The sequence below is a fragment of the Ammodytes marinus genome (genome assembly GCF_949987685.1).
Source record: "Ammodytes marinus genome assembly, chromosome: 5".
NCBI classification, from domain to species: domain Eukaryota; kingdom Metazoa; phylum Chordata; class Actinopteri; order Uranoscopiformes; family Ammodytidae; genus Ammodytes; species Ammodytes marinus.
Genome location: NC_137234.1, coordinates 32,606,221 through 32,632,808, shown reverse-complemented (window position 1 = coordinate 32,632,808; position 26,588 = coordinate 32,606,221). Strand labels below are relative to the sequence as shown.

General features: G+C 42.8%; 1 protein-coding gene across 2 annotated transcripts in view; it reads right to left on the bottom strand.

The window, feature by feature from the left end:
- LOC307250935 (guanine nucleotide-binding protein G(o) subunit alpha) overlaps nt 1-26,588 on the bottom strand; it is a gene marked incomplete at its 3' end in the record, with an annotated part of 105,556 nt that overhangs the window by 63,264 nt on the left and 15,704 nt on the right. For both annotated transcript variants that reach the window (XM_080028213.1, XM_080028212.1), the window contains exon 3: nt 16,508-16,649. In XM_080028213.1, the coding sequence (XP_079884339.1) occupies nt 16,508-16,649 (142 nt within the window). The remainder of the gene's footprint in view (nt 1-16,507; nt 16,650-26,588) is intronic.

Here is a 26,588-nt window from a genome sequence, read left to right as displayed (position 1 = left end):
AAAGTACGAATTGAATAAATTCAGGTTCTTAAACATGTTGTGAATTACAAGCTCCGCTGTTGAAGATTTCACAGTATAGCTAGTTGCCTCAAATTGCCGGGGTTTGAATTTGAATTAAAGTTGAGTGAAATAGTTTTGACTAAATTGTCTGTTGAGTTATCAATATAATGTGATGTATTGAGACCCCCCAGATTATACAATGCAACTTGTATTTCAGTGAACTATATGGAATATTGTGATATATCGCAATATGCATAGTATCGCAAACGCAAAGCATTGTGAAGCGTATTGTATCGTAAAGTCCTTGCCAATACCCAGCCCTACTATTTTCATAGGGCTGGGCGATATGACGGTATCATACCATGGACGATATGAAAGTGTCTACCGGGAGAGATTTGGCCATACCGTTTATACCGCGGAGAAAAACAGTTCATGTTGCGGGAGGAACATGAACTGTCCCTCCGAGTCCATACAGTTACACCGCCGCGCCACACGGAGGCTCTGGAGCAGAGTTCTGAGCTGTAATACAGCTTCTCTACCCTCAACAGAAGAAGCCTCATCTATTGCTGTAGCTGTCTAGCTCAGACCCCCAGTACTCTGCCTTCTCTGAGCAGCCAGCATGGACAGGTGGCCACGCCTGGTATTACACGCTTTGACTGTCTGGGACGGGTCCGTAAAACTAAATAGAGATCATAGGGAGCCATCCCCATTCATTCCTAATACAATTTCGTCAAACAAGAATGTATCTCCGCTAAATTTTTCTGGATATCAATCAAAGGCTCATACTTTTCTTTAGACCATGTTCTAATAGAATGTAAGTTTTCGCTTTTCAAAACGCCACCGAAAGCGTTTTATAGCCGTTTTATTTTCACTTTTAGCCGTTAGGCGTGTAGCCGCTAAAAGGAGTCGTAGTGAAACAACCGTTGCTTCGGCCGGCCCGGCCTCCGATGGCGGGAGGAATCTTCGTCTATCACTATATTACTTTACAACGACGGGGTGTAATTTAAAGATTACATATGGAGAATCATCGGGATTAGTAATTTATACTTCCATGGTCGATAAACAATGCAACAGTGCTCGTCCCGCTTAGCTTAATGCACGGACATATTATAACGTTACACTGCTCGAGAATGAGTAACGTCAGTGAAACGTACCCTGCGTCATGCTTTAGGGGCGTGCCAGGCTCCCATGAAAGCAGTATGGACGCTTCCTTGTTGCTTCTCTGCGCAAATGAGCAGCTTTCATAGGAATGAATGGGCGCCATGTTTCAATACGGTGTCCATTTCTTTATATGTCCATGGTCTAGATCATGGTCTAGATCATGTGCCGTCCGTCACTACAGTTAACAAACCAACTCCGTGTCACGGTGGCAATGCAGCTGGTATTAACGGTCAAAAATGTCATCGGGGAAAGGAAACTTGCGGCTGTGTGCGGCGCTTCAGCGTGCTGTTGCCGTGGCGCAGAGTTGGCTTGTTTTAAGCCGCAAACTACATGGGTTAGCTCTCGTGAGCTAGCTGGCTAATACATCTTTAGCCTACTCCGGGCTTTACCCCCGTGCTGTTATTGGTGGAGACAGCCAGCAAGGCTGGTTTTATGTAACTTAAAACATGTCAAATATTATTTGTGTTGAAGCTGGAGTGAAAGTATTACCAGACATTTGCTCACTAGTTAATTTTGACAGCTTTTTAAAATGAAGATGAGCAAATACTGCAGGAAAATTCAAGTCTTTCATTATTTTGATATAGGCTACTATCAATTGGAAAATGTAGGCCATTTGGTTGATGCTGTAATTTTTATTTTGCACTGACTGACTAAAGCCAGACTGGTGTGGTATTGTGCACCAGTTTCTCTTTTGTATGGAAATTTAAGTTCCAAGCAAAAGATTACAATAATCTAATGTGATTAAAGTTCAGTACGGTTATTGTAATCCATTGAATTTAAAGGAAAAATACAATACCGTGATATATATCCATATCGTGATATAAGATTACCTATATCGTGATGTAAGATTTGGTCCATATCGCCCAGGCCTACATGGAATTAATAGAAGATACACTGAATTATCTCATAATGTAACACTGATGGAAACAAAAGACACAGAAATCACTCACACACACTCCAAATCTACGGTATTGGATGATGGTCCTTTCTGTTGCTAGGATACGGTTTCTTCCTCTGCTGTGACAATCTCGCATACATGAGGCAGACTCTTTCTCTATGTTCTCCCTGTCTCTGGTTTACCATTTTTATCCCTCTCCGTCTGTATTAACCAACACATTCAGCATACACACATATACGCACAGCTGGCTGATCATTCACACAGTGTGCTTGTGTATGAGTGTTAATTAGCCAGCTGCAGTAACACACAGAGTAATGACCTCTCATCAGCGCATGACGAGCTAGCCAATCGGGAGGCCTTCTACAGAGCTTAGCTTATTGATCCATTGGATCCGAGTGGATGAAGCAAATGTATCGATGAGCGTGAGACTATGGGGAAACAGAGAGGAAACTCCAGAGTATATAGTCTATGGATCAGCTACGTAACTACTGTATGGTGACATGGTAGCAGTGGGGCACAGTGTAGCCCACTGATTAATGCAACTAGTGCAGTGCCCGTAGGAAGCAGTTACTTATGCATGCTTAAATGTAACCCGTCTATCAAAGTGGATGGTGATGTCTGTGTAAAGGTTTAAGAACGTTTTGTTTGGAAAGTTGGATTGAATGAGGAAGTTACAATAGGCTGTGTCGGTCTGCTGTGTGTCCCGTTCGTAAATTCATGCTTTGGTCGCAGCGGCCAATGAAATCAGAGGGAGGCGGGGTTCAGTCGGAGATTACTTCATGCCCGTCATTACAGTGGCCTTCAGTGCGCGCATGTATTCGCCGCCAGTATGATATAAATATGATAACTTCTACATATTTGGTCCAAAAAACCTAAACCTCACAATCAATCAAGGATGCACACCTTCGTGCCATGCACAAGCCATATCCGGAAGCTTAGGCCGATCTGACTAACAGTCCGAGAGATATGCGACAGACGTTTCTTGCTTTATAGATAGATGAAGATGAAATACGCCACACAAACATAAAGCTGCACGCCGACCTTTCCCTCTAAACACAATGTACCCTTTCCAACTTTGACCGTGGAAACGCAAATACATGTGTGCCGATCCGCACCGAACGGAGTCACACCACTCAGTGGAAACAAGGCCTAAGGGCGCACTCACACTAGTGCCGTTTGCCTGTTCCGTGCTCAGCACGATTCAGCACGATTCCCCCCCCTCCCCACTTCCCCCGCAGGCCCGTGCTCACACTGCTCGTGGCCTGGGCATACTTGCACCGTGCGCGTTTAGGATTTGGAGCGTAGTCTACTTGTAGGCTATACGACTGTTTGTGAATATTTTCATCCGGCCAAATTTGCATCAAATATTCCACTTCCACATTAGAGCAACGAGAATCCTTAAAGGCATCATAGGAGATTATCTGCAATATGCACTTTTTAATATGTTGTGAAAAGTGCTTTTTACACCCCAACAGCAATAAATGACTTATGGGCAATGAAAAAGAAACGAAAAACCCCCAAATTCTGTACCTTCTATAAACCTGTTAAAATGCTGACCAATCGGAGACGATGGACCCGTATCTAAAGAACCAATCACAATCCTGCGCGTTCTCTCCCCTCTGTGTGCGAGCCTGAGCGCGTTCACGGAGGGCAGAGAAAGCGTTCGTGCCATATCGTAGTAGGCTACCTGGCAGTGGACTAGACCTAGTGGAAGTAGCATAACAAGCTTACACAATGGAACCTACACAGAAGTTACCAGAGGTGTGGACTCGAGTCACATGAGTCAGACTCGAGTCATGAATTTGATGACTTGAGACTCGACTTGACAAAATGTAAAGAGACTTGCAACTTGACTTGGACTTTAACATCAATGACTCGTGACTTGAGCCTTTTGACTTGACAAGACTTGCTACTTTCCCCAAAACCCAAAGATTAAATAGTAGGCTATATTTTTAAGTAGGCTACTGCTCTGTATCTTTCATCATGTAGCCTAGTGTAGCGGAGGAAACTGGTGGATGTCGCTTACCGGTACCGCGCTGATCTGCTTATCACTGGTTTCACTTCAGAGGTGTCGGCCAGAACACCACTTAAGGCCAAAAACGTCAGACTATAAGCATGAGAAGAGGAGTATGGTTTTTCCGCTCTTTATTTTCCTTCTTTCACAGGCACAGCAGCATAGATCGCAGGAAAAGAGACACAGGCTTACATTCCGCTCGTGAGGAGACGTTAGAACAGCTGTTGCCACCTGCGAATCGCGGCCATCAATAACATCCATAAACTGTAACTTATAACAGCGATCGGGACTGCATGTACTTACTCACTCACGGGTGATTCACATAAACACGTTTCAACTGTGTCGACTACTGCGGCAACATGCGCGCTCACACACCTGACCGAGAGAGAAGAGAAAAGGAACTTACTAGACAGACCCTCCGGCCGACTGACGTCACGGCCACTAACTGACAGCTATACTGTCATCCACACTGAACAAAACTCATCTCAACACTCTATAAGAAATAACAACACTGTAACCTATAAACTTTGGGGCCTTTTCTGCATGTAGCCTATGTGTGAGTGTTTGTGTGTGTGAGTTAAATGTTAACAATCACTGGTAAACAGTGCAATTGGGAAGTGCAGCCAGCAGCGCTCGTGCACGGCTGTGTGTCGAGGGGTGGGGGAGGGAGTCCCGAGGGGAGAGGGAGGAGTTAAACGGAACTCCGAGGACAAGCTAATTTCAAATCATGCTAGCTCTCTCAGATCGTACAGTATAGCTTTAAGCTATTGTTTTTTTTAATGTAGCCTTGACGTAATAGGTCGCGGTGGACAGTCTCATATTTGTGCAGCACGCTGTTTATTATTAATATAACGGCCCGTCATCAGACCATATGTATCCGGAAGGTTTTGTACACATCGATCGCTCCATCAAATCCAAGTCAGAACTTTTTGTATGGGCAGAGATCGTTTTTTTAAGTGTCTTTATAAAGTTTCTTGTTAAACCTTAGCGTAGGCTACTGTTTCCTTATCACCGGGCCGCGGTGTGTTGTTTTGGGTGCGTCTCCACCGCCATGCGTAAATGCAGTTATGACAGCTGACGGGAGGAAAAAGAAAAAAAATCATCTGACGAACGTGAGTAAACACGAAAACATTTTTGCTTTGCTTTCTGAGCCGACCTAATTAGCTCTCTCCCTCTTTTATTAGCCCACACCTAGGCCTACACACACGTTAATTCTCACACATTATAGCTACAAGTCCAAGTGGTGGGCAATTCTGGTGCCGACTAGTAAGGCAGCGGACGTTAACGGACAATGCATCCTTAATAAATTCACGTCAGGAACGCCGCCTGTGCGCTTGCTTGTGCGCGTGTCATCTCATTAGCATCTGTACTTTGGCCACGGCACACCTCTCCCAGGTGTGCCGTGGCCAAGGGGCTGTTCCGTGCTGGAATACAGTTGGCGTGGTCACACTAGCCAAACGTTCTAGACTTTAGTATGCTAATGAGCTTTGGCACGGGGCCGTGGCACTAGTGTGAGTGGGCCCTAAGAGAAGAGAGGAATAAAGGAGAGGATGCGAGGATACTGAAAATAACAAAGGGGAAGAAGGGGCGGGAGGAGAGAGGGAGGGGAGGAAACAAAAATCAAAGGGAACTGAGCACTGCAGGAGGGTGGCAGACTGTCACACTTCAAACGCACACACACTCTCTCTCACTCAACACAGAGAAACACACAACAACTTCAAACAGCTGAATGTGAGTCTGTATAGCAGCGGCTCTGTCCATACAATGACCTTCTTAACCTGGCTGGAAGGAATCTATAATGACACTCACACACGCACGCCGTTTCAAAGCATAATTTTTGGATCAATAACCGTGTGTACCACAGGTTTCAGCACACACACACACACACACACACACACAACTGCACATCGACACATATCCACTAAGGCTAGATGTAATGTAGTACAGTCATGCTCTTTTGTAATATCCCAGGCAGCATAATTACCGTCTTTAACCTTTGTATGCCTCCACACAGACCGAAGCATGGAGTTAGTTATTGTGTTTTCCGGTTTAAGTGATCTTGCATCTTTTGAAAAAATACTAACCAAAAAGGTTTTACGTGCACATACTCTCTATAATCTCTTCCCACAATTATTTCTAGGGGAAACACTGGAAAATATACAGAAAAACTGATGTGATTACTGTGCCCACGTGCAGGTTGTACTGTTAAACAAGCAGAGGGAACATTATCATCAGAGGGGCGTTGTTCACAAGTGCACACACAGGCACACAACTAACCCAAGAGGATCACTAGCTGGTTACCACAACAACAGGCTTCTCTCTCTCTCGTTCGGTGCACTTTTATTTCCGTTTCAATTGCCAAAAGTTGGATAGGGTCCCAAAATAAGCGAGCTGAGCCGCTCCTATTTTCGGTACTCCTCCATTGGGGTACTAAGACGTCTGGCAGGGTGCTGAAAGGGTGGATTTCCACGTTAAACCGCCGTTAACTTCACCTCGGCAGGAGGGAAAAGAGTCTTGTGTTTAGCAAAACATTTCTGTGTGTAGCTCTTTGTTTATTGCGTGGCGTTCTTCCTCTACCGCGGCCAGCGCTGTTCGCTCACTGTGCTTGTCGGCTCGCACCGAGCATTTAAATTCGTAAATATGCTCGCAATATGGGGGGGCTTTAAAGGCCAGGACACACCAGCCCGATAATCGCCGTCGTCAAAAAAAAAGACGAATCTGTTTGGTGTGTGCCGTGACGTCGGCCGACGTAGAGGTCGTCGGGCTTGTTTTGAGCCTGTCGGCCGCCGATTGAACATGTTCAATCGGCGGCCGACCGTCTTTCATTTGGAGCAATTTGATTGGTGGAGGGCTAGCGAATCAGGGCGCACTCACACTAGTGCCGTTTGCCTGTTCAGCACGATTCCCCCCCTCCCCACTCCCCCCGCAGGCCCGTGCTCACACTGCTCATGGCCTGGGCACACTTGCACCTTGCCTACGTCACCGTGCGCGTTTAGGATTTGGAGCTTAGTCTACTTGTAGGCTATACGACTGTTTGTGAATATTTTCATCCGGCCAAATTTGCATCAAATATTCCACTTCCACATTAGAGCAACGAGAATCCTTAAGCTATTGTTTTTTTTAAAATGTAGCCTTGACGTAATAGGTCGCGGTGGACAGTCTCATATTTGTGCAGCACGCTGTTTATTATTAATATAACGGCCCGTCATCAGACCATATGTATCCGGATGGTTTTGTACACATCGATCGCTCCATCAAATCCAAGTCAGAACTTTTTGTATGGGCAGAGATCGTTTTTTTAAGTGTCTTTATAAAGTTTCTTGTTAAACCTTAGTGTAGGCTATACTGTTTCCTTATCACCGGGCGTGTTGTTTTGGGTGCGTCTCCACCGCCATGCGTAAATGCAGTTATGACAGCTGACGGGAGGAAAAAGAAAAAAAATCATCTGACGAACGTGAGTAAACACGAAAACCTTTTTGCTGTGCTTTCTGAGCCGACCTAATTAGCTCTCTCCCTCTTTTATTAGCCCACACCTAGGCTTACACACACGTTAATTCTCACACATTATAGCTACAAGTCCAAGTGTTGGGCAATTCTGGTGCCGACTAGTAAGGCAGCGGACGTTAACGGACAATGCATCCTTAATAAATTCACGTCAGGAACGCCGCCTGTGCGCTTGCTTGTGCGCGTGTCTTCTCATTAGCATCTGTACTTTGGCCACGGCACACCTCTCCCAGGTGGCCGTGGCCAAGGGGCTGTTCCGTGCTGGAATACGGTTGGCGTGGTCACACTAGGCCAAACGTTCTAGACTTTAGTATGCTAATAAGCTTTGGCACGGGGCCGCGGCCCTAGTGTGAGTGGCCCCTCAGTGAAGCCCGGAAGTGAGGCGGGTAGCACAAACAGCTAACAACAGCTAGCCATCGTTTTAATGTGTTTGTTCGTTTCGTTTTGCGAGTACTCACATGCATCAACCCTTGTTGACTGCTCGACACCATGCTCGACACTCTCTGCTAAAAATTGTGCTCTTATGGTCCATAAATATAAATACGTATTTCTATCTATGTTTATGCTCTAGAGAGCTGTCCCATCATTTCCGGCTTTCGTATTTTTTCGGGCCACAATACAGATTAGCGCCGCCTGCTGTTGTGGAGACATTACACACGTCTCGGTGTGTTTTTGGGCCGCGATGGAAAGACTGGAGCTTCCTGAAACGGCGACTCCAGTTTTTGGGTAGTCGGAACGTGTCGGACTGGTGTGTCCTGGCCTTAAATAGCGGCTAGTTCGACAAGGCAAAAACGAGAGACGGTTGGCTTGACCACAGTCGTTCCACGGCTCGATACTTTGACCCATATTCTAGCATCCACTGATGCTTTTCAGAGAAGTAGTACTGATTGCAGTTCTGTATTATCAGTGAAGTAGTCTGCAGTCTACAGGTGTTTCTGGCTGACTCGTTTTAAACGATACTTTTGCAAAATGGTTCTTAGATATGCTCTTAGTGGCTAATAGAGCAATATAACAATGAGGCTAAAAGGTATGTGTTCTAGGGGGAAAAAACTGAACCCTCACCAGTTAAGATTGAAGATTTGGAAATACAGAAATCAGCATTGTTCTTGTATTGCAGAATATAGTGCTAGTTAGACCTAGTATCATTAGGAAAATGTAAGATCAGACAGAACATTATTTTGTTTAGCTGCTTAGCTAAGAGGCTCGGACAATTAGGAATGTTCATCCAGTATGTTTCACTTCTAATGGTATAAGAGTACAGTCCTTTACAATGTAGAAAAAAAAACGTTTATGGGGTATTTAGGTTTCTGGTGTGAAAACTTTCCTAATTTAAAAAAAGCAGGACAGAACTGCTAATATCAGCCTAAACTCACATTGTAGCATCCAGGATGAGCACCCACACTGTGTGGAGATATTCAAAAGTGGATGTGACGTTTTTAAATGTAACCTATAAACCCCACAAAATAATGTAGTATGAAATAGCCATGACCTTTGAAATAATGCTGTGTTAGGTTTCTATTGTAGGTAGTAAGCTAGTTAGCTGGACATGCTAACATTCGTAGCTCATATTAGAGCAGACAACACACAGTTTTATCCATACCGTACACTTTTCTTCTGGATCTTTGGTTATGGAGAAGTTAAAAATAAATAAACCCCCATCTAACATCTTGTGTTGTGGTGTATCACTTGTGCTATAGGTGCATGCACCCCACTTAAACGTGCAGCGATTTACAAAGCTCGACAGGCTTGCAGTACCATAGTTACCCAAGCAAGTAGAGAATAGCTGTGTGGGGGAGGAGTTCAGTAAATGGTCAACTTTTCAGGCTAATTAACGATGGTGACCACTATGAAATATCAAAATATAATATAATTTAGTTATTATAACAGTTTAAAACCTGTGAAGACTTTAACTTCTTCCACATTTTGGGGTAGTAGCTTCTTCTTTGAACGTTGTTGTTAGAAACCTGCATGAAAACTGCTTGAAGACTCATACAGTGCAGTGACAACGTGCAGTCTATTTAAAGCCCATTATCATTGTGTGAATGTGTGTGTCTAAGTGTATGTGCCACGCAGTCCTTGAGACATGGGCTTGTGGAATGTGTTGAGAGCAAGGCAAAACACTGGGTTGTCATAGCAACTAGCCAAGGACAGGGCACATATTGGGGGGAGGTGGGAGGGGGGGGACTCGCTATCAAAAGACAAGCAATTAAAGGGGACAGAAATGGTAGGACAGGTGGAATTGAGGAAGGTGAGCCAACAGAGTGAGTGTGTGTGTGTGTGTGTGTGTGTGTGTGTGTGGGGTGGGGGGGGTGTGGTCAAATAAATTAACTGGTTAAAATAATATTGCAACATTTAACACACATATTAAAAATGCATTGTTTACATGTATCAATAGGTGAACAGTGGGAGCAATACCCCTCATCATTAATACATTCAAGGGACAGCTCTAAGACCCTGTTTCCACCTGGTATTAACATCTGACTTTTTGAATCTGGTTACAAGTGGCCAGCTCTCAGTCCGTGTGTTCCCACTTGTATTTTCAAATGTGACTTCTGTGTCTACTTGTGATCCGATTCCATTTACCCGCGCTGTATTTAAATCAACACGCACATCATTTCCGTTTGCATTGCTGTTTTTAACCGGTGGGGTTCAAACAAGTAAACATACAGTGCCACAGTTTTAATCGCATTTGCTATTAAAATGTATTACGTGCGAAGATAATTACAAGTCTAGGTTGACGAGATAGGCTACTGTCTCATTTAGACAAGGAGGAGCGATGCACAACACTGCTTAGAGGGCTCTACATTTACACTCGCCAAATGCGGGAACTATCATAGATAGTATATCAAAGTAAAAACTCTTAGGCGAGTAAGGTATTACGCCTCTTTGGCTGGTGAAAGATGTGTGTTTGCCGGGCGGCTTTTCTAACGTCTGCTACACTCTTGTCACCACCACCAGTAGCCTACACGGCTTTCTGTATGCTGTTAAGAATATTTCCTGTGCGCCTTCACATTAAACGCCTGTTACTAGCCAAACGCGAGTTGACTTTTATTCTTAAGCAGATAAGAACAGGAAGTCTTTGCCTTGCAGCTCTCCAGTCAATAGCAGCGATTTCCGTGTTTTCAGATTTACGCAGTGAAATGAAAACAGAGGACAGAAAGCTTGTCATTTGCAATACTGGCGGATGCAACTAACTTTCATGAGGCTTCTATAAAAGCTGCATTTTCAACGTATTTCCGCTCAGGCAGGGGGCGGCAGTTGAGTAGGAGGTCCCTAATGTGGATAAAAACCACATTGGTGTTTCCACTACCAAATGAATGTGGACACAACGGTCACAACGGACGTAAACCACCTCCGAATGTGGTTTTTGTGATCCGATCTCAATGCGTCTTGAGAGTGTTTTCACCTGTAGTTAGAGCTTTATTCATGTGATCCGATTACAAAAGTCAGATGTTAATGCCAAGTGGAAACGGGGTCTAGGTCCTCTGGTTACTTTGAGGGGAAGTCAGGTGTAAAGAGTAGTTTAAACACAGATCGGCCTGCTCTCCCTCTCTGTTTCATGTCCACTGTCACATGTTCTCCATTCTCTCTTAAATAATCTATCTTCCTGTCTCTTCCCCTCTCAGGCTTTTTGGCTTGAATATCAACTACAATATGTCTCTCTTCTTTAAAACTTTCTGTTATTGTCGATAGGTTCTTGTCGAGGTGTTGAGGGTTTAGGACTAGGGCTATACCGCTTTAATGTTACTTAAAAAGAGCAGCCACTAAGTATATGTTTTACTTTGAGGAAAATGAAAATTGAAAGTTCTAGAATGTTACCATACTGATTGCACAGATTTGCATGTGTTTTGTCCACATAAGTTTGAAAGTGAGTATAGCATATCCTTGATATTTTGGGATTGATTGATTGATTGATTGATTGATTGATTGATTGATTGAGAAAAAACGATTACATACAGTGTACTTTTTGATTTGACTCAATATACAGCAACAATGAACTGAATCAACTTGTTTCCTAAACTCTCAGTGTCCATGGTGATGTCTAGACATTGTGCATTACTGTAATGTGAAGTAGCAATTATTTTCTACAATGTGTTTCCAAAGCAAAACATTTCAATACATAAATATAAAAACGTGTATCCCTTGCACAGCTCAACACCTCTGCTCCCTGTGTCGGATCAGCCTGAACTTATACATGCTTGACTTTGCACTACTGACTTTTGTTGTGACACACAAAGTGTATGCATTAATTTGCAGTCTATTCGTCAAAGCAAATTCAGGTCCCTTTGCTTGTCCATAAGCTGTTGATACATTGGAGACACCATGAGGGCAGTGGAATCTCCACTCTTAGCAGATGGGTCCGGGGCTACACCCTAACACCCAGTGGTAAATTAAATTTGTCTAGTTGATTTGAAGTTTCCATTAGAGTTCTGTTCGAGGCTTAGCAGGGTCACTTTTATGACCCAAAAGGTTATGTGAAAGGGGCGAGGGGGAAAGGCATTATCCTCCCTCAATGAAATCAATCTTTATTGTGTATGTAATCTCTGTTATTCTTCAAGTAGATCATGCAACCAAAACATATTTGGCAATACACTTGATTCTGATTCAGGTGTGCTTTGGACCCTACTCCATTCTTGCACCACAGTCAAATATTGACAGAACATCATTTCCACCCATCCATATGTTCTGGTGTAGAAATAAGGACATTGTCCATTCTCAGTAAATTAGTTATCCAAAGTCCTTTATACAGTAAGATCAACTTCTGCACCTCAATGTGGGACGCTCCCATAGAATTTGTACGCCACTCATTCTCTCCGCAAGAGCATGGGATGAAGAAGAGGAGGGGGAAGGGAGAAAGAGGAAGTTTTAGCAAGGCACATGCCACACGACCACCTCAACACACACAGGTGCAGGGTCTTTTTTCAATGGCAACAACAATAATCCATCATGCCTGAGGTCCTTCCCTTCACCTCTGTTTAGAAATGTAATACCGTTACCAAGATATATTCAAACACACACACAAACACACACACTGAAAGATATCATATACTAATCAATAGATGTATTGTTATTTCAGCCCGCTACTCTGAGTATCAATAGCTTCATTGTGATTAAAAATATACTGTGCCTTTGGATAAGGTTAAGGCCAATGACACGTGCCTGCTGTTGTGTATGCGTGTGTGTGTGTGTGTGTGTGTGTGTGTGTGTGTGTGTGTGTGTGTGTGTGTGTGTGTGTGTGTGTGTGTGTGTGTGTGTGTGTGTGTGTGTGTGTGTGTGTGTGTGTGTGTGTGTGTGTGTGTGTGTGTGAGTGAGTGAGTGAGTGAGTGAGTGAGTGAGTGAGTGAGTGAGTGAGTGAGTGAGTGAGTGAGTGAGTGAGTGAGTGAGTGAGTGAGTGAGTGAGTGAGTGAGTGAGTGAGTGAGTGAGTGAGTGAGTGAGTGAGTGAGTGAGTGAGTCGCAGAAATCCGGGGCCTATGTTAATGTTAAACTTGTGTTCAATAATGGGGTGAGAGGGGCCATTTTGGACCAAGAGTCATCTACTGTCAACACTGCATTCCTGGATTATAAATCAGATATTATGAAGCTTCTAATCCTCGACAACAACACTTCATTGTCAACAACTTCACTATAACACTGTGTATGTGCACTGGTATGTTTCCTTGTATGCAACTTCAAAAACAATAGCTTAAAATTCTTGCTTTCATAGTTTTGTTTCTTGTAATCACGTAACCCATTTAAGGTTGTTTGATATGTTGACCTGTACTTTGCTATGGATATGTGTGTGTGTGTGTCTGTGTGTGTGTGTGTGTGTGTGTGCGGGAGACCTCAACTATGGCTGTATTTGAATGTTTATTTGTGTCTGCTATATACAGTAAATACTGGAAACACTGTGATCCATTAGGTGCTCCCTCCACACTCAACATTGAAAAGAGGGACCAAGGTGTAGCTAGTTCAAACCTTGACATCTCTAAACAGGCATAAATTATGAGATATCTCAAATTGTGTACCTTGTGATTTTGATTGACCTGTAGAATGTTTGAGAAAAGCATGACGGGATAGTTGGAAGCCTTTCCCATTAGCCCTCAGTTTCAGTGCTGGAACAATTGTGATAAAGGGCTGACATTCAAAACCAAAGTATAAGCCAACCACTTTCTTCAAAGAAAGAAAGAAGAGAGAGAATTTTTAATTATATAAATTTGTATGTTTCTGATTCTGTTTTATCTATTCTAAACCTAAGAAGTTGTCAACGCCACAGCATTTCTTCCTCTATCTGGTTTAGATTCTCACAGAACTCTATGTAAAGCATGTGCAGATCTAGCTGTTACTGCTGGGGTATTTTCGGACTGAAAAGTGCTAAGAAGTAAACAAGAACAGATGAGCTGAGGTTTAGCCTATGTTCTTCCACCTCCAGCTGACAGTATGATATGTGCTTGGCTGCTGCACATGATGAATATTCATGTTTAACCACTCAATACTGTATATACTCTGCGATTGCATGGGGGAAAAGTTGTGCATTAAAGATGCAGTGTGTAGAATTCCGAACAGGTCTTGGTAGAAATCATAGATAGTAAATTATATGGATGTAGCATCCGGGCTGACCTCAAGTTATTCACACGGCATCCAATAATCCTGGTTTGTGCGCGTCGCCATCTTGTGAGATTTTTACTCCGCCTCACTCCTCTTGCCGAAAAGGGGAATCGACGTCACGTCGGGGGGAGGGAGATAGCTGACGTATATCTCCGAGGCAAAGTGAGGGACAACGGACGGAGAGCTGTCACTCAAGAGATTGCGCCAATACATTTTAACCTCCAAAAGAATAAAAACTAGCGTGGGACAAAAAAATTCACCCCCCTCAGTGTTGTCATGGAGATATGACCTAAACATACAGACTAAAATGTTTTTGTGGCCCAGGCTGTAAATAGGTTTAATAAGACTTTGAAAACTGCCTATCTAACAAGTGAGTCAAAGAAAAACTGCTCGTCTTGGCGCCACCCCCAGTGGCACTTTCTGGTTACTACAGTTGTGGTCACTTCCTTATTGGATGCTGGTAAAAATCGCTGAGGTTGGGGCATAGTAGAAATGGAATATAATATTCATAGGTATGTAACTTCTAATAAGTGTATAATCTCTTGAAATTATTATTTTTTTCTTCCTTAGAAATAGCCTTTTCTATCTAAATAGCAGCAGGTCACCCTTTAAGAGGCCATCACTTTGCACTGCCATGTTTCTACAGTCGAACAGCGTGGACAAATTTAACAGCCATTTTCCATCTTTATAGTGGGTGTCGTCACTTTATATGGTGGAAAGACTTGAGGCAGTGGTGGATGATGACATCTTTAGTAAGTTACTAGCTTATTGTCCTTAGAGGCCACTGTAGCTTCTATAATTATTCAAATGAAAGGGGTTAGCAAGGGAGCGTTGCAATCTAGAACTTGCAATCACTACTTGATGCCACTAAATATTCCAATATTACCAACCGCAGCTTCTAGCAAAAACACAAACCTGCCACAGTGCTGGAGTCATATGCTGACTGTGAGCCTCATTAAATCAAATCCGATAGCAAGTTACTGTATGACTTTATAAACAATTTTTCCTGCTTGCGGTTTTCAGCAAGAATATTTTAATCTAACTGCTATTGCACACATCAGACATCAGTCTGTACATTTATTTCAGTGTGGGTGGAAAATGCACAGAGCATCTCTCACCATCCATCAGCTCTACAAAACATAGTCCTGCATCTCCAGATCTATGAAGCTGTGACAGGAACAGCTCCTTCCACCTACAGAACATGGTGCACGGTAAATGAAGTTTAATGAAAAGTCCCTGCGCACAGTATTCTCCTAGCCTGGCTCCGCCCGCCTACCTACTTCCGCCCAAATTTAATTTTCCCTTCAGTAGTCAGTCTGGTGGTGGGGCGTATTAGTGAGATTTTTCCGAACAGATTTCTTAGTATCCAATCAGCGAACAGAGGAAGTGGCTGAGAACGACGGGTCGAAGTCGCGCTCCAGTTTCAGTTGAATGCTGCGTTCCCTTACGCTCGGAACTCGGAAATTTCCAACTTGGTAGTTCCGAGTTCCGACCTGTCTGTGTTCCAGTGCATCTGCTCGGGAAAGTATGGACGCCTACAACCTTTCTCATCCAAATAACTAAACGTTAGGCTCTAACAAGTTACCGTTGCCAGGTACCGGTAGATCCATAGACTACAATATGTAGTGAAGTCGGAAATTTCCGAGTTCCCTGAACGCACCGTCAGAAGCCGGCTCACGACCAAACGTTATGCGATTGGTTGGCTAATCCAGAGTGGCACTGAGCAGATCCAATAGTTTTAAACTTCAACAGACACCCGCCTCCAAGTGAGTTAACGTTTGCCAATTACAGCACTTCCAGACCTTCTGTACAAATGAAATGAAGTACGATGGTCTGGTAGCGCCAGGCTAGTATTCTCCTGCATTGACCGTGACATTCACTACACTATACAGTGACCCCACGGAAATATTGGGATATTCTGTCAGTTCCCATTCAGAGATGTATTTCTTCCAAGAGGTCAGAGCAAAGTAGAGGTCGGTGAGATAATTTATCAGGTCCGATACAAGAGCTGGACTCATGGTGCTTCATCTGAAAGACAGTAACTCTGTGTAAGGCACACGGTGCCCTCTCCCTATGGCATTCATCCAGTGGCTACTTGCTGCACTCAGGACGGGAAGCTCAGCATTTTGGAGCATTAGCTCAGTGGTTCATGTTGATTGACGTCTTCATTTAGCTTAGCCTTAATGGGTACATGCTTTTGGATTTACCAACTTGAGACATTTCCATCTACTGTAGCAATCTTGAGTCTGTGCATTTGTATTTTCATATATTTACTATAAATGTGGCGACGTGTGTGTGTGTGTGTGTATGTGTATGTGTTTGAGATTTGGGGTTGAGTGCTGACCTTGCGCTCTTTGTCTCCATAGTCCAGGCCCAGTGTATCCATGGCGCGCACAATGGCAGCCAGAGATTGGATGGTGTTGCTGTACACCACAGGCTTGTACTGCTTCACGTCGTCGCCAGAGAAACCGTCCTCGTGGATGATCCTAAACACACAGAAAATGCACATTCATTAATGGGTCAAGTAGGTTTGGTATTGATTTTGAAAACACAGTATAGAGTCAAGAAGGTACAATGATGAAGAAGTGTACTACTGTGGAGATGAATCCTTCCTGCAGTCAATATAGTTTAGATCATGTGGACATGAGAACTGCCCAATGCATGGATGTGTTTCTGGGACATATTAGAGAGGTTAGGAAAATAAAGGTGGGAGAAGGTTTTGGAGGAATGGGGGTGAGAGGTTAGAGAGAAACACTGGTGGGTGAAGGACGGTTACAACAAAAATACAAAAGAAAGAGCGGAGGGGGGGGTGGGGTGACATTTAGCCACATGGTGCTACAACCCATCCTGCTGTATTAAATGTCATGCTGTCTTTTACTGCAGCCAACACGAGGGCACACAGACACACAGTTAGACAGTTAGCCAGGCAGACACACAGACAGACTGGCAGGAGAAAAGGCTGTACAGATGGACTAATGAGACAAAGCCCAAATGAAGGATATGGCAGCGAGATGGGCAGCCAAGATCAACTGACAGGACACCAAAAAATAATTGCCTGATACGGACAGACGGATACAGGTTAAGGTAATATTGTGAGGCAATTCAGATGGACAACAACGTCCCCACACGTAAATTCATCAGGATCAAACTGGGCTTCTTCTTTAAAAGGTGCTCCGAGGAACTTTCAGTATGTGCACAATCTTGCACCCCCTTTGAACAAAAGCGGCAGTGTTTTTACAATGCCCTCCTTAATCTGTGGAGATAACACCAGCTACAAGTCTCTATGCTGGAATATATTCCCTGTGTTCCAACCAATCGCATGCTACATACTACACACTGCAACTTACCCTTAAACAGTATGTAGTTTTCCTGCAGTCTGCATACAATTGGGAAATTCTATTTTGTTATAACATTGCGCTTTGAACTTGACCATCTTACTTATGTATTTGTAACATGAAAGGTCATGCTCTCACGGGGATTCATTTGGTGTCACTATTAAGCTCACGCTGAAAGTGCAGTGTGGGTCATAATAGCCTTAAAAGAATGCTGGTTTGCATACTGTAAAATGTGACTGGATGTAGTAGGACATCCAGGTATCCTAAATATTTTTCTTGTATGCTAAATAGCAAGGCAGTATGTGTAGTGAAACGTAAGGATTTTTTTTCTTACGCTACCCTACCACCTGAATGCTACACAGCCAATCACAAGTCTACCTTGTCAGACAAACATCAATCCCCCCACACACACATCTGAAATGTATTGGAGTTGATGGTCAGCATGTGTATGTGTGTGTGAGAGAGAGAGAGAGAGAGAGAGAGAGAGAAAGAGAAAGAGAAGAGAGAGAGAGAGAGAGAGAGAGAGAGAGAGAGAGAGAGAGAGAGAGAGAGAGAGAGAGAGAGAGAGCATGTTACTGCTGTGTGTGTGTGTGTGTGTGTGTGTGTGTGTGTGTGTGTGTGTGCGTGTGTGTGTTTGTGGTCTTGAGGACAGCACGGTCCGGGGTGGTGCAATGTTTCGGATCAATCGGGCAGCCTGCCATTTCTAAATAAATACACCAGGCTTCTGTTTACAATGGTGACTTTCACACAGAGAGCCAAAGCACAAATCTATACACTAGTACTGGGTAGGGGTGGGAATCTCTTGGCACCTCACGATTCGATTCCGATTCCGAGGTCAACGATTCGATTCAAAATCGATTCTCAATGCATCTCGATGCAATTTTTTTTTACGTACATACAGTACCTATGTGTGATTTTCAAAAATATATTTATATACAGATCTGAGTTTGCTACTCAGAGTTTGCTAATCACTTCCTGCTTTTGTGATGATCATTAAATACAATCAACAGATGAATTACCTTCTCTAATATTGTATTAGAGAAAAAGCTTTTCTTGTCACAAATATGACTTTCTATGACCAGTGCAATAATCAATGCAGCTTTCAACACAATATGGAAGTATGTAAAAACTAAACCGATTAAGTTTAATTTTCTTTCTACACTTATAAATCATGTTTCTATATGATTTCTATTCTATTATTTTCTATGTCATTTCAACACATTGTGCAAAAAGTATGGCTTGGAATTCAGCTCTCATACAAAAACGTAAACAGACACAAAGCCAGTGCAGGTCATATGGGTTTGCTGCTCTCTGCCCTTTTGTCGCCACTTATAACAACTCGCACTTGTGTGGCGTGCATGCGCAGTGGCGCAGGAAATACTAATATTAAACACTAGTATAAAAAAATAAAAAATAAATAAAAAAATTTAATTTTTTTTTTTATAAATCGATTATTAACATTTATGAATCGATTCGGAATCGTTCGAGAGAGAATCGCGATTAATCGGAAAATCGATTATTTTTCCCACCCCTAGTACTGGGACAGTAAATTGTGTATTTGTATCCGTAGGATGTGCTCATCAGCTCACACAATGACAAAACATAAGCATTTGACAATCTGTCAAATGTATTCCTGGAAAGTTAATACTGTCATCCTTAATAAAGGGGAAGTAAGTGATATGGTCCTTTTAGCTAACTTCCTGTAAGTGACTGCAGTTAGCAGTCCACTCCATCTGCAACTTAACCTGCTCCGCCATTGTAGCCAATTCAGCTTTGCAGGGCACAGAGAAACACCTCTTTATAGCGCTCTGACTCCTGATTGGATAAAAATGACAAGATACTTGAAATATTATCCGGCAATTACTGCAAAGCTGAATGACTGGGAGACCTGTGTTATGAACTGTGCATACTGTTTAAGTCAGGGGTTCTCAAACTTTTGATAGCTGAGGGCCAATTTAGGAACCCAACATTGGGCTGAGAGCCGCCGATGGAAAAAAATTCAAAAAACTGAAATAATTTCAATGGCCAGGTTGCGTCTTTACAGTTTACATGTATTGGTCTGCATCCAGTAATGTGTAAATAACACATTTTAATTAATTAATGAAGGGCTAGGTTTCATTTCAACATTGGGGGGGACACATTAAAAGCGGAGATCAGGGGGTAGCCCCCCAGAAAAATTTGAGGTTCACACACTTCATTTTGTGCATTCTGGTTCATTTTAATGCAGTAATTTGGGTCTTCTGTATTTATTTATGGTGGACATGTTAAGGAAAAGACAACTAGCTCCCGTTGACGCAAATCTAATGGAATATAAATCAGTAAGGCACTGAGGCATTCTGTATTGCATTCAAATATTTATTCTACTTTTTTTTCTTATTGTTCAAAACTTTCGGCACATTGAAAACGTATCACCTTTTGGAGTGTTTTTTTGTATGACTCACTACTCATGATGCAGCAGCAGTGTTAACTATTATATATATATATATATATATATATATATATATATATATATATATATATATATATACATACAGTGTTTCCCCCAGAAAATGTCTTAGTCAAGGTGGTCACTGCCCCGTGTCAGGGGAGGCGTGGCGCAACGCGCCGGCCCGAAAATTTTAGGGGTATTTTGCTCAAAGATGCCAATGCGCCGTAAAGAAATAAACAACTGTTTATTTGAATACAAAAATAAAACAGACACTGACCTTACAGTTGTGCAATTTTGTTTGCTATGTGCAGGTACAAATTATGTGTAAACGTACAGACAGTACAAAGCACAATTAAAGAAAACTTCTACTGTTTTGGTGCAATACTATACAGACACACTAAATACAAATAATGGACCATACATTTAACATGTGTATGCACATCAAAGTGCAAATACAACTTTTTAAAGTTCCTTTTTGGATGGGGGCTGTTGTGCGATTAATGGTTATTTTAAGCCTACTTGCTTGATTTATTTTTAAATACAGAGCAGAGGTCGTTTTGGAACATGTATTTCCCAATTTAAAACATAAAAATAAAGCAGCATTGAAAATTCAGAAAATAAATCTTCTTGGCCTACACTAGCATGCTGTTTGAAAAATAACTTTAAATAATAAATACAATGTGTTTTCCCCTTAAAATGACTAAATGCATTTCAAAGACAGTAGGCCTAGTTTGGCACTTCAGTAAACACTTACTGAAACTGGCCTGGGACATCACTCTCATGCCTTCTTCAAACTTTTCTCTGCGCTGATAGGTTGTGTTGCCACAGTGATGTGGAGTCTTAAACTATTCTAGCTTTGCAGAGCACTTCTTTCTGTTCAGCTAAATATCCCCATAGAATTGCACTGCGTTTATTATCGCCACCAGTTAAATCTCGGTTTGCTTCTGCTCGTTTAACTCTCCCGCGTGCATGCCGTAGTCGCGCGTGGTGCGGTACGGTCGCGCGCGCAAAGCCGCAGACACAGAGCAGCTGATCGAGAAACGCTTGGAGACACATGCTTTTTACCGCAAATCGCGGCCTTTCGCGCAGTTATGACCATGCACAACACACACATCGCGCTTGCTAGTACATTAATTGTGCAGCACAAAAAAAAAAAAAAAAAAAAAAAAAATTAAATTAATTTTTTTTTTTTTTTTTTTTTTGGGTCGGTCGGCTGGTAGTCAAGGCGGGAGGCTGGCGTTGCTAAGGCGGCCGCCTTAGCTATAAAGCGCTGGGGGAAACACTGATATATATATATATATATATATATATATATATATATATCTCACTTTGAGAACCACTGGTTTAAGTGATTGCTGGTTTAAGTGATCGCTATGTGACTATAGAGTGATTTAACACGTACTGTATATTATTAACCAAAAAATATTGCTGACTTTTCATTTAACTCTGGGGGAAAGGTAAAATACTGAACAAAGAGAATACAACTGAAAAACAAGTGTGTGTGTTGTGTGTGCTGATGTGAGTTTTCATGCATGAGGACATGTTCTCATTAGCCACTCTCCGGAGCCTTCTGTCAGCAAAGAGAGAACACTGTGCGTGTGTCTGCGTGCGTGTCATTTCCCATAGCTCTGGCACAATCTGCACATTGACCTGAAACATAGTTTAGTCTCACACCGAGCCTGACAGATGGTCAAAGAGTCAAACATATGGGGTATTTAACCACCATTATTATTCCATATCATGATGTCCCTGGCATTGTGGGCCAAACAGGAGGTGCTACTTCAAATGACAGATGTCAGTAAGAAGAAAATAATCAAGAGATTGATATTGGTGGTGTACAAATACCCCCTTTGAAGATTGCCAATCAATACATTTCCATTAGGAGGACTTGTAAATGGGTGCATAAAAGTGGTCAGACTGCCACTTGCTTTTTTCTGCTAAAAGGATATGACAGTGTGTTACGTTAAACAAACTGTGGCTTCTAAATTAACTTCACAAATCGACAGTATCATTACTGTCTTACTTCTGTTTTACGTTTACTTTATTATCTTTCTAGAGATGTTTCACCATCATCTGCAATCTATGTAACATTTCCTGAAACGTCAGACACTCCTCAGTGTCCTTTGCATTGTGAGAGAATTTCTCCCATTCAGTCGGCATGCTCTCTGGTTTGAGTGGAGCAGCTACCTTTTTTCAGTTGCGATCTTATTATTATCCAACCTAGCTAGCTACAGGCACAAAGAAGCATTGTTTTTAAATTGAGTTCACAACCTTGTTAAATAAATTGATTAATGTGTTTTGTAAGATATCTGCTCATAAGTCAGGATTGCTTGTTCAGCAATATAGCTGCCTCCAGGGGATGCGACATGGATGAAATACATGTGCATTTCAGCAGATGTCATCATTAGCCTGCGAGCTTAAACAGCCACGCCAGGCTGTTGGTTAGCTTGCAGGCAATTAAGTACGGACAACCAGTCTTAAGTACCATCACCAGTGGGTGGGATCTGGTGTAAATCAGACCGACCTTGAAAACCTTCCATCGGGATCATGTGTGTGATGTCCCAGCTTCTGAGCCCCATGTTTTTCTACTGTTTATGGCAAAAGCTAGTCAGTTCTTGCATATGTGGCTTTCAACAACAAATATGTGTATTAAAGGTGAAGTGAGCGATATATTCATGTTAATATACGTGTTAAATCGCTCTATATTCATACAGTGATCTCTTATATAGTGTGCACGCTTCATAACACAGGTCACCCACTCTGCATGTAATCGGCAAATAAACTTTTCGGGTATCCCACAACATGATATCCAATCAGAAGAGAGAACGCTACAAACCGGCACGTCTCACTGCCGGTGCATGCACAGAGAGAGAGAGAGAGAGGGGTGAATGTTTATGCGCCTACAATGGCGGAGCAGGTAAAAATCCTGCCCAATGTCTGTTTTGATTTATCATGTTTTATCACACTTATGGATCTGAGATGATGCTAGATGACTCTCTGCTTAAAGACCTCAGTGCATTAATGTGGTGACGTGGGGACGAGGGAGGGGATTGCTAGTTAGATAAAAGTACCATTTTGCTTACTGAACCTTTAAAAGCATTGCAGTCAAGTCCTCCTCAGTTCTCCTTAAATGTGGAAGTTGGGTGGACTGACAGACAGACCAATAGCATTTACATTTGATCAAATCATAAGGCAAACACTGGATATTTAAAGTGAATAATATTACACAGCCATACAGAAGGTCAGTATTTCTGACTACCATGCACAAAAACTGCTGGATAAAAAAACAAAAGAGGATCCTGTGTGGTAAAATACTTTTACACACTTTTACACACACACACACACACACACACACACACGTCGGCCTCTGTCCCTTCCGTGTCTCATTATCCTCCACGCTCATATTTTTATCCTCACACCTACTCAAGTGAACACACACAAACGCATTGCCTACAAAATGCACTTGGCAATTAGGTCTTTATCTCAGTTCTGAATTGTTGCTAGCTACCACTGTTTGTCCTGACACAACCACAACCACACACGCACAAACAAGACCCCGTGTGATTGGTGCTTTATCACTATGCTGGGCATCCACTCACTTTGTGGCCTTTGTCGACAAAGCTCTTAGACGTGACAAAGTGCACACTGACCAACTCCTGTCAACACTGTAAACTGGGCCGCAGGGCAGTATTCCGACATGATAACGACCCCAAACACACCTCCAAGACGACCACTGCCTTGCTAAAGAAGCTGAGGGTAAAGGTGATGGACTGGCCAAGCATGTCTCCAGACCTAAACCAAGATGGAGGAGCGCAAGGTCTCTAATATCCACCAGCTCCTTGATGTCATCATTAATGGGTGGAAGAAGATTCCAGTGGCAACCCGTGAAGCTCTGGTGAACTCCATGCTCAAGAGGGTTAAGGCAGTGCTGGAAAATAATGGTGGCCACACAAAATATTGACACTTTGGGCCCAATTTGGACATTTTCACTTAGGGGTGTACTCACTTTTGTTGCCATCAGTTTTAGACATTAATGGCTTTGTGTCAAGTTATTTTGAGGCGACAGTAAATTTACACAGTGATACAAGATGTACACTGACTACTTTACATTGTATCAAAGTGTCATTTATTCCGTGTTGTCCCATGAAAAGATATAATGAAATATTTGAAGAAATGTGAGGGGTGTACTCAATTTTGTGAGATACTGTACACAAAATACCGTGTGTGCATGTGTGTGTGTGTGTGTGTGTGTGTTTAGGAGTGTTCTAGCAAGTGCAAAGAGTGGAGGAGGAAGATGGGATACAATTGTGATGGCCAATAATGAACATGGGAAAGAGCATAAAAGAAGAGGGAGAGACTCACAAAAATAGGTTATATATAACCTATTTTTGTGAGTTGGGGCTGTATCGCTGACATATAAGGTGTCAGCGATACAGCCCCCACCCTTACTGAGAGCTGCATGTGCGCGCTGCGCGCACACACACACACACACACACACACGCACACTGAAATGGAGGGAGCTGCTTTGTCATTTGCTCCACTCACTTGCCATCACACCTTGAGGTCAAGCGGCAGCATCCTGAGCGCACGCACACACACAGACGTGCCTGGGGCTGTATAACCCTACCCCTCTTTTTTTGCCATTAGCTTTGTTGCAAATATCGATGGATAAAATCCTGCAGACTTTTTTCACTAGTGTCATCATGAGGTTGACATTCGACCACACACGAAGCCCTTAAAAAGGTTAAATAAGATTCTGTTCAGAAAAACTCTTTGATTTTATCTTTGATGAGTTTATTTGAATATTCAATGTCTGGGACCACTGCGCCTCTTTGCAATTTCCATAATTAAATCATATCTACTAACGGCCAGTGTAATGTGGAGAACCACAATTCCACTGTGGCGGGGAGATAGGAGTTCCCACCCTTTTCTCAGTTTTCTTTAATCTAACAATGTATCCCCTTGCTGGAGACCAGTCCTGGCACCAGCTTTGGTCTGGTCATGTGCTGAGCAGGAGTTCTTGAGCCAACGGGACACAGTCTGCTTCACGCTAGTTCACATGCGTGTTTAAACCCAGGCAGACAGGAGAGCAGAATAATTACAGTTCAGCTACATCTGGGAAGAGCTCATTAAATCTGTCTGCCAGTATCTCTCCATTTCACTGTCACATGTTATCTCTATCTGCCTCCCTCCTCGGTGCCAAGGCCTCTTTCATCCCTAAGTCCTTTCCCCCTCCCTGCTCTCTGTATGTTTCTATTTAACATTATAATTGTTCCCAGTCAGTCGCTCCCACTCACTACAATCTTCTCCCTCTCCCCGTTTCACCGTTCTTTCCAAATTATTTCTCTTTCCTTTTTACTCCTCTACTCTCGCTTCCTTTCCTTTTTTACTCACAATTAACTATTCATTAAAGAACAGTGGCTGTGTTCGGAAAGCCATACTAACGTCCTACTCATACTAATTTTTACTTCAATTTGAGTATGTGACGGTTGGGTATGCGAGTTTGGGTATGCGAGAAATTCCCGGATGAGTACTAACTTCCGGTAAGATTTTGGGTATGGATCGATTGGATACTTTTCCTACTCAACCGCCACACAATGCACTGGGTCAATTTTACTCGCCCAGGAAAATGAAATATTTTCGAGCAAGGGTCCGCAATCTGACAACTGTACGTGCAGTCATTCATAAACTCTTACAATAGATAAGAGATGAAGATAAATACCTAACAACATTAGAGTTACTAAGTGAAAATGAGTGATGCCAGTCTGATAGTGGAGAGAGATCAGAACTGAATGCTGTGTTCGACCCAGCTCGACCACACACCGCGGATCGTCTAGCTCAACTCACAGACAGCTGAGTGCTGTCTGATGAGCTGGACAGAGAGCGTCTGAGGGATCCTCTGCCTCAAAACATAATTATAAAACAGGGGGGCGCCCTTAGCTCAGTTGGTAGGGCGTCCCCCCCATGGGCCTCGGCCAGCAGCGGACCCGGGTTCGATTCCAACCCGCGGTCGTTCTCTGCATGTCACTCCCCTCTCTGCCCCATTTCAACTCTGTCTCTACACTGTCAAAGCATAAAAATGCAAAAAAAAAAACTTAAAAGAAACAATTATAAAACAAGAGGTCTAAAACACAGATGATGAACACAGGACTGTAAAAATCTAGTTCAATATCTAACCTGTGGAGGGCGTTTAGACGCTAAACAGCGCTCTAAACTGCCTGAATCTTATAGGAAGAAGAAATTCTTTATTGCTTGAGTATACTTCAACTGAAAACGTTTCGACGCACCTCACATACACAATCAATCTTTGAGTAGACAGTATGTAGTATATAGATGGTGAGTATGTAGGATGTAGGACGCTAGTATGGCTTTCCGAACATAGCCCAAGTGTTGACTTGCCTTTGTTCCTCCCCCAGTGAATTATTCTTACAGGGAAACACACGCACACGCACACGCACACACACAGCAAGTGCCCACCTGGCAAAGCTCCGTGACAGTTGCAGCGAGAACAGCAATAACCGTTTCCTATTTAACTGTTTGGCAACAACAGCTGCACAAGGAGTCACACCCCAAAACCTTGCACTGAAGCTTTAGCAATTCAGGTATTATTTGGAAAGCTTGTTCTATGATATTTCCATGCTAAAAAAAATCTCACTTTGCAG